The sequence below is a fragment of the Entelurus aequoreus genome, linkage group LG19 (genome assembly GCF_033978785.1).
Source record: "Entelurus aequoreus isolate RoL-2023_Sb linkage group LG19, RoL_Eaeq_v1.1, whole genome shotgun sequence".
Classification (NCBI taxonomy): domain Eukaryota; kingdom Metazoa; phylum Chordata; class Actinopteri; order Syngnathiformes; family Syngnathidae; genus Entelurus; species Entelurus aequoreus.
The window spans coordinates 22,783,035-22,792,205 of record NC_084749.1 but is presented as its reverse complement, the minus strand read 5'-3'; the positions used below and the strand labels follow the sequence as shown (position 1 = coordinate 22,792,205).

At 43.0% G+C, this 9,171-nt stretch overlaps 1 protein-coding gene across 1 annotated transcript; it reads right to left on the bottom strand.

Moving 5' to 3' along the window:
• On the bottom strand, positions 1–1,766 carry LOC133634872 (transcription factor JunD-like). Its single transcript, XM_062027522.1, has one exon. It carries the CDS (start codon positions 1,578–1,580, stop codon positions 798–800), a length of 783 nt encoding a protein of 260 aa, XP_061883506.1. The 5' UTR covers positions 1,581–1,766; the 3' UTR covers positions 1–797.
• Between the last annotated feature and the right edge of the window lie 7,405 nt (positions 1,767–9,171).

Genomic DNA, 9,171 nt, shown 5'->3' with positions numbered 1-9,171 from the left:
AGATACTGCATTTATTGTAAACATGACACATGTTTGTTTTAGCCATCAGCTTGCAACGTTGAAAAGAGAATAAATACATAAATAATATTTGGAAGAACGCACAACTGTAATTCGAACTGATTCATATCACCATGTGACACTACTGTGGGCTACATTCCAGTTTGTCAACAACATGCAATGTTTAAGTAGTTTGCAGTCTAAAACTTGAATGTCATTTGACAGTATTTTTTTTTCAAAATGCATCCTCAATTTAATAATAATAATAGATTTTATTTGTAAAAAGCACTTTACATTGAGTAAACAACCTCAAAGTGCTACAGTGTATTAAAAAATAAAAATATAATTTAAAAAAATAAATAAAAATAAAAACTAGAACAGCCAAATAGCTCAAATTAGTATGCATATATCTAAAAAAAAAGGATTTTGTGAAAAAGAAGGGTTTCTAAGCCTTTTTTAAAAGCATCCACAGTCTGTGGTGCCCTCAGGTGGTCAGGGAGAGCGTTCCACAGACTGGGAGCGGCATTTACAATGTTCAGGTCCTAAATTTTGCATTTTTAAGCAGAATAGTGGCTAAATAAAGTACAAATATAAATACTGTAGTAACTGGAGGAGACCAAATCAATCAGGATCGTGGCCACTGATTGGCTCAGCCACAGGAAGCATCACCTTGACCTACATTTACTGAAAAAAAAATCCTGTAAATACTCAAACAAAGTTCATTTTTATCCACATGTATGTGCTATAAAGCTGCTTTGTGATCATACATCAAAAGTCTTGCGTCCACGTCCACGGTGGACCTAGTGGACCGGAACCTCGTGCGGCAGCAGCTGACATCCGTTGCTGACGTGGGTCAGGACCTTCTCCTTCAGCCGGGCCACTTGCTGCCTGAGGACGCCGGCCGTCGAGGCCAAGTCGGTGTTGTTGTTCTTCAGCGTCTTCACCTTGTCCTCCAACCTGGAGATCCTCTCCAGCTTGCGCCTCCGACACTTGGTAGCCGCGATCCGATTCCTGAGCCGCTTCCGGTCGGCCTTGAGACGCTCCTGAGAGTCCATGTCGACGGGGGACAGCGGCGGGCTCTCCCCGAAGCTCTGCACGTCCGGGACGGTCTGAGGCTCCTCCTTGGCCGCCGGGCACCGGGAGAGCTCCGGTTCCGCCGACGGGGCTACGCTGAAATGATGAGACAGCGGCGGGAGAGGGAAGGGCGCCGCGTCCGTCGAGTAGTCGTCGACGGCGGTGTCGTAGCTGCTCAGGTTGGTGTACACCGGTCGTTCCAGCTGCATGTTGATGTTAGCGGCCGGATCCAGACTGCTGCTTGCGGGCTGGTTCTGCTTGTGTAGGTCCTCCAGCGCTTTGACGAAGCCCTCCGCGAACTCCTGCTCGTCCGCGGCGGTTTTGGGGTACAGGAAGTGAGCGCTGGTCGGCGTCGTGGTGACCATGCCGTTCGACTGGATGATAAGCCTCTCCAGGTCCGGGGAGGACAGTTTCAGTAGACCCAGGTCCGGGGAACCCAGCAACCCGTCGGTGTCTCGAAGGTGTGGCTTCATGCTGGGGTCCGTCAGGCTTAAGTTAACGTCCTTCATTATTCTTCCAAAAATCTTTTACATTGCCGTCCTGTCCGTAACCTGGCAGACAAGCCTCGGGGCGAACGTCGGTCGTCACTTTCACTTCCGCTTATTGGCGGCTGCTTTCAAGCGAGAAATGCACGCGCTCGACGCGCCTCCAGCATTTCTAGCCTCTCGAGTTCTGTTATGTCACAGCGGCGCATGCGCATTGTCGACAAACCACGTTTCGGACTGGGTACTACTGGAAAATGAGGACAACGCAGAGACATGAATGGAGGAAGACGTCTCACTCTGCTCTGCGTGCAACTCAATCTACCACCATGAGGAATATACTTATGTTGCTATGTTGTAAAAAAAAGATTAAGAATTCAATAAATTCAGCGTTATTGTCTTCAGAAGTTTTCTAATGCTGTGTATTTCCCAGCATTATTATGGTTTTCTCCACCAAAATTCATCTGCTGCAATGCAAGCAGCCCATATTATTATTGCTCATACTTCAACTTTTATTATGGGACTGCTGCAATGCAAGCACCCCATTCACTGCTGCTTAGCACGGGATCTTTTTTTTTTTTTTTAACATAGCAACAACTGCTGCTTAGCAGTGAATGGGGTGCTTGCATTGCAGCAGTCCCATAATAAAAGTTGAAGTATGAGCAATAATAATATGGGCTGCTTGCGTTGCAGCAGATGAATTTTGGTGTAGAAAATCGTATGTGTGAATTAGAGATGTCCGATTATTAATAAATGATGTCCGATTATTGGCCGATAAATGTTTTAAAATGTAATATCGGAAATTATCGGTACCAGTTTCAAAAAGTTAAATTAATGACTTCTTAAAGCGCCGCTGTACAAAGCGGTACATATCCGGTAAAACACGGACGTAGGGCATACTTGCCAACCCTCCCGATTTTCCCCGGAGACTCCCGAATTTCAGTGCCCCTCCCGAAAATCTCCCGGGGCAACCTTTCTCCCTATTTTCACCCGGACAACAATATTGGGGGCGTGCCTTAAAGGCACTGCCTTTAACGTCCTCTACAACCTGTCGTCACGTCCGCTTTTCCTCCATACAAACAGCGTGCCGGCCCAGTCACATAATATATGCAGCTTTTACACACGCACAAATGAATGCAAGGCATACTTGATCAACAGCCATACAGGTCACACTGAGGATGACCGTATAAACAACTTTAACACTATTACAAATATGCGCCACACTGTGAACCCACACCAAACAAGAATGACAAACACATTTCGGGAGAACATCCGCACCGTAACACAACATAAATACAACAGAACAAATACCCAGAACCCCTTGCAGCACTAACTCTTCCGGGACGCTACAATATACACCCCCGCTACCACCGAACCCCGCTGAATTTATTGAATTCTTTATCTTTTTTTAACATAGCAACAATAACTATATTTCTCATGGTGGTAGATTGATTTCCATGCAGAGCAGAGTGATACATCTTCCTCCATTCATGTCTCTCTGCGTTGTCCTCATTTTCAAGTAGTACCCAGTCCTATACGTGGTTTGCAGCTGCTAAGCAGCAGTGAATTATATTATTATTGCTCATACTTCAAACTTCCGCACGTTTCTCTTACCGCCACTACGAGACGAACCGGCCAACGAACCCCCACATATGTTATACCGTCAGAAAGGTCTCGTTCGCGCCAATGGCAGAAATCAAAATTGGGAACGTTTCGTATTATCATGGCAGCGCTATTCAGGAACAAATCAAAAAATGGGCCAATTGATTAGGTACAGCGCTTTGGTCTAATACGAGACGAACCGGCCAACGAACCCCCACATATGTTATACCGTCGGAAAGGTCTACTTTCCGCCTATGAGCATATTTTAAATTGGGAACATTTCAAGTTTCAATGGCGACGCTATTCACGATTTAACAAAAAAATGCGCCAATTTTTTTTCAAAAATGGGCCAATTGAATGGGTACGCCTATTTTGTCTAATACGAGACGAGCCGGCCAACGAACCCCCACATATGTTATACCGTCGAAAAGGTCTCGTTTGCGCCGATGGCGGGAATCTAAATTGGGAACATTCAGTGTTACCATGACAGCGCTATTCACGAACAAATCAAAAAATGGGCCAATTGATTAGGTACGGCGCTATGGTCTAATACGAGACGAACCGGCCAACGAACCCCCACATATGTTAAACCGTCGGAAAGGTCTACTTTTCGCCTATGAGCAATTTTAAATTGAGAACATTTCAAATTTCAATGGCGACGCTATTCACGATTTAACAAAAAAATGCGCCAATTTTTTTGCAAAAATGGGCCAATTGAATGGGTACGCCTATTTTGTCTAATACGAGACGAGCCGGCCAACGTACCCCCACATATGTTATACCGTCGGAATGGTCTCGTTCACGCTGATGGCGGAAATCTAAATTAGGGACATTTCGTGTTACCATGGCAGCGCTATTCACAAACAAATAAAAAAATGGGCCAATTGATTAGGTACGGCGCTATGGTCTAATACGAGACGAACCGGCCAACGAACCCCCACATATGTTATACCGTCGGAAAGGTCTACTTTTCGCCTATGAGCAATTTTAAATTGGGAACATTTCAAGTTTCAATGGCGACGCTATTCACGATTTAACAAAAAAATGCGCCAATTTTTTTGCAAAAATGGGCCAATTGAATGGGTACGCCTATTTTGTCTAATACGAGACGAGCCGGCCAACGTACCCCCACATATGTTATACCGTCGGAATGGTCTCGTTCACGCTGATGGCGGAAATCTAAATTAGGGACATTTCGTGTTACCATGGCAGCGCTATTCACAAACAAATAAAAAAATGGGCCAATTGATTAGGTACGGCGCTATGGTCTAATACGAGACGAACCGGCCAACGAACCCCCACATATGTTAAACCGTCGGAAAGGTCTACTTTTCGCCTATGAGCAATTTTAAATTGAGAACATTTCAAGTTTCAATGGCGACGCTATTCACGATTTAACAAAAAAATGCGCCAATTTTTTTGCAAAAATGGGCCAATTGAATGGGTACGCCTATTTTGTCTAATACGAGACGAGCCGGCCAACGTACCCCCACATATGTTATACCGTCGGAATGGTCTCGTTCACGCTGATGGCGGAAATCTAAATTAGGGACATTTCGTGTTACCATGGCAGCGCTATTCACAAACAAATAAAAAAATGGGCCAATTGATTAGGTACGGCGCTTTGGTCTAATACGAGACGAACCGGCCAACGAACCCCCACATATGTTATACCGTCGGAAAGGTCTACTTTCCGCCTATGGGCATATTTTAAATTGGGAACATTTCAAGTTTCAGTGACGACGCTATTCACGATTTAACAAAAAATTGCGCCAATTTTTTTGCAAAAATGGCCTAATTGAATGGGTACGCCTATTTTGTCTAATACGAGACGAGCCGGCCAACGTACCCCCACATATGTTATACCGTCGGAATGGTCTCAATCACGCTGATGGCGGAAATCTAAATTAGGGACATTTCGTGTTACCATGGCAGGGCTATTCACAAACAAATCAAAAAATGGGCCAATTGAATGGGTATGCCTATTTTGTCTAATACGAGACGAACCGGCCAACGTACCCCCACATGTTATACCATCAAAAAGGTCTCGTTCGCGCCAATGGCGGAAATCTAAATTGGGAACATTTTGTGTCACTGTGGCAATGCTATTTTCGAATAAATAAAAAAATGGGCCAATTGATTAGGTACGGCGCTATGGTCTAATACGAGACGAACCGGCCAACGAACCCCCACATATGTTATACCGTCGGAAAGGTCTACTTTTCGCCTATGAGCAATTTTAAATTGGGAACATTTCAAGTTTCAATGGCGACGCTATTCACGATTTAACAAAAAAATGCGCCAATTTTTTTGCAAAAATGGGCCAATTGAATGGGTACGCCTATTTTGTCTAATACGAGACGAGCCGGCCAACGTACCCCCACATATGTTATACCGTCGGAATGGTCTCGTTCACGCTGATGGCGGAAATCTAAATTAGGGACATTTCGTGTTACCATGGCAGCGCTATTCACAAACAAATCAAAAAATGGGCCAATTGTTTAGGTACGGCGCTTTGGTCTAATACGAGACGAACCGGCCAACGAACCCCCACATATGTTATACTGTCGGAAAGGTCTACTTTCCGCCTATGGGCATATTTTAAATTGGGAACATTTCAAGTTTCAGTGACGACGCTATTCACGATTTTTAATAAAATGCGCCAATTTTTTTGCAAAAATGGCCCAATTGAATGGGTACGCCTATTTTGTCTAATATGAGACGAACCGGCCAACGTACCCCCACATATGTTATACCGTCGGAAAGGTCTCGTTCACGCTGATGGCGGAAATCTAAATTAGGGACATTTCGTGTTACCATGACAGCGCTATTCACAAACAAATCAAAAAATGGGCCAATTGATTAGGTATGGCGCTTTGGTCTAATACGAGACGAACCGGCCAACGAACCCCCACGTGTTATACCGTCGGAAAGGTCTACTTTCCGCCTATGGGCATATTTTACATTGGGAACATTTCAAGTTTCAATGACGACGCTATTCACGATTTAACAAAAAAATGCACCAATTTTTTTGCAAAAATGGCCCAATTGAATGGGTACGCCTATTTTGTCTAATATGAGACGAACCGGCCAACGTACCCCCACATATGTTATACCGTCGGAAAGGTCTCGTTCACGCTGATGGCGGAAATCTAAATTAGGGACATTTCGTGTTACCATGACAGCGCTATTCACAAACAAATCAAAAAATGGGCCAATTGATTAGGTATGGCGCTTTGGTCTAATACGAGACGAACCGGCCAACGAACCCCCACGTGTTATACCGTCGGAAAGGTCTACTTTCCGCCTATGGGCATATTTTAAATTGGGAACATTTCAAGTTTCAATGACGACGCTATTCACGATTTAACAAAAAAATGCACCAATTTTTTTGCAAAAATGGCCCAATTGAATGGGTACGCCTATTTTGTCTAATATGAGACGAACCGGCCAACGTACCCCCACATATGTTATATCGTCAGAAAGGTCTTGCTCGCCCCGAAGGGCGTATTCTAAATTGGGAACATTTCGTGTTACCATGGAAGCGCTATTCGCGAACAAAAAAAAAACTAATTTTGGCTTCCAGCCAGAGGTCCAGGGCACAGATTGCAGGCCCATCAAAAATTCTAGATCAACTTATTTTTCTTCTCCAGATTTTGTGCGCATTCTACCTTCCACATTTTTCACCCTATTCAAACCGTTTCAACTTCAAACTGTTCAGCCTATTCGGGAATCACAGGCTTTCCCTTGACAAATTCCAAAAATTCCCAGATTTCAGGGGAAATTTTTTCCCATTCAAAATGAATTGCCTATTTTTCAAACTTCCACCATTTCCACATTGTTCAACCTTTTTTAAACCATTCCACCATTCGGGAAATTCAAACTATATTTTTTCCAAGTTCCAAAAAACTCCAGGGTTTTTCAGAATTCCTGGTTTTCCAAAGCCCTACTCCAACCCTTTTTTTCTGGCGACTACTCCTCCCACATTTTTCAAACCACTTCAAACGTTCCACCGTCAAAACATTCATCTTAATTAGGACAAAAAACAAAGTTGTTTTTTGAACTGGAAAAATTCCCGGTTTTCACGAAATTCCAGGAATTCTCAATTCAACATGTTACTACTTCAACATTTCTCGACCGATTTGAAAAATTTCAACACCAACCATTTCAACTCCATCCATCCATTTTAGACCATTCAAGTTTTTTACCATTTAAACAAAAACAATCCCGCTTTTCCCGAAAATCTCAAATTTTTGGGAAATTCCCATTTAAATCAATGGGACATTCTTCAAAGTTCCACAATTCCCACATTTTTCAACTGATTCAAACTGTCCCAACTTCCAAATATTCAGCCTGTTCAGGAATTGTGTGCTCTACTTCAACAATTCTAAAAAAAATTCCAGTATTTCAGCTCAACTTCAGCATTGGAGCATTCACATGCAAATCCATCAGGAATTGCCTCATCTATCCATCCATCCATTTTTCTACCGCTTGTCCCTTTCGGGGTCTAGTTAACCTTAATTTTCTAATGCATGTATTGCACAGCATTATTACCCTCAGTTTTTAAATGCAACATATTGCACATTATTATCCTCAGTTTTCTAATGCTATTTATTGCCAAGCATTATTACCCTCAGAAGATTTCTAGTGCTACGTATTTCCCAGCGTTATTACCCTCAGTTTTCTAATGCTGTATTGCCCAGCATTATTATCTTTAGAAGTTATCTAATGCTATGTATTGCCCAGCATTTTTACCCTCAATAGTTTGAACATGTATTGCCATGCAATATTACCCTTAGTTTTTTAATGCTATAGAATAGGATAGGACAGACATTTATTTATCCACGATGGGAGAAATTACATAGTTGCAGTGCAGTTTTTTACATATAGGAGCAGAAGTAAAACATAATGAAAAACAAAAAATTTTAATAAATCAATCAATCAATCAAAGATTATTTATATGGCCCTAAATCATGAGTGTCTCAAAGGGCTGCACAAGCCACAATGACATAAATACTACATATTGGGCACCAAGATGTATAAATAAAACAAAAAACACTAAGATCCGTATTGCACACCAGGAAAAAAAGATTCTTCTTGCACTGTGGATGTAGCAGTCTAATGCTGAAGGAGCTACTCAGGGCCTCCACAGTGCTGTATATGGGGTAAGAGGGATTGATCATTATGGATGTCAACTTGGCAAGCATTCTTCTGTCAACCACCTCCTCAATGCTGTCTAGTGGGCAGCCTAGGACAGAGTCAGCTCTCAATCAGTTTATTAAGTCTGTTCCTGTCTCTGACCGTGCTGCCCCCACCCCAGCAAACGACGGTATAGAACAGCGCACGAGCCACCGCAGTGTCGTAAAAAGTGCGCAGCAGCGACCCGCACACCCCGAAGGACCTGAGTCTCCTTAAGAGGTGTCTGCGACTTCGACCCTTCTTGTACACAGCGTTTAAATTGTGAGTCCAGTCCAGTTTATTGTTGAGGTGAACACCCAGGTATTTAAATGAGTCCCCTATTTCTATGTCTGACCTCTGTATTGCCTACTAGTTATCTAGTTTAGCAAAAATAAACAAGACTAGGATTTTTTTTTTGGAAAATAGTTCACTCATTAAAGATTTCCCAGAACACTTCAGTGCGTCACAGCCTATAGGCTCCATCCCACTGCAAAGCAATGTGTGGGCGGATCACATGATGCTGCTTGTGACGTCAAGTCCCTGTTGGACTGTGGCGGAAATAAAAAGGCATAATTTGTGTCGTGTGTGTAGTCTGCTCGGGAGGTTTAGTGTGAGGAAACATGTTTGGCAGTACAATAAAAAGAATAATAAATAAATCACATTAGTCGGCTTATATGGAAGGATGGGGTAGAAGTAAGCAAATTAAACCTTCCAAAAAAGGTTGTCTTAAGCCGTGGATAATTAGGCGGAGGTGTAGAATTGTTCTGGAAGGCAGGGATTATAGAAGCATTTCTATAAATATGTTCTGCATCTAAATATGCCTTCTTCCTGCAGGTTA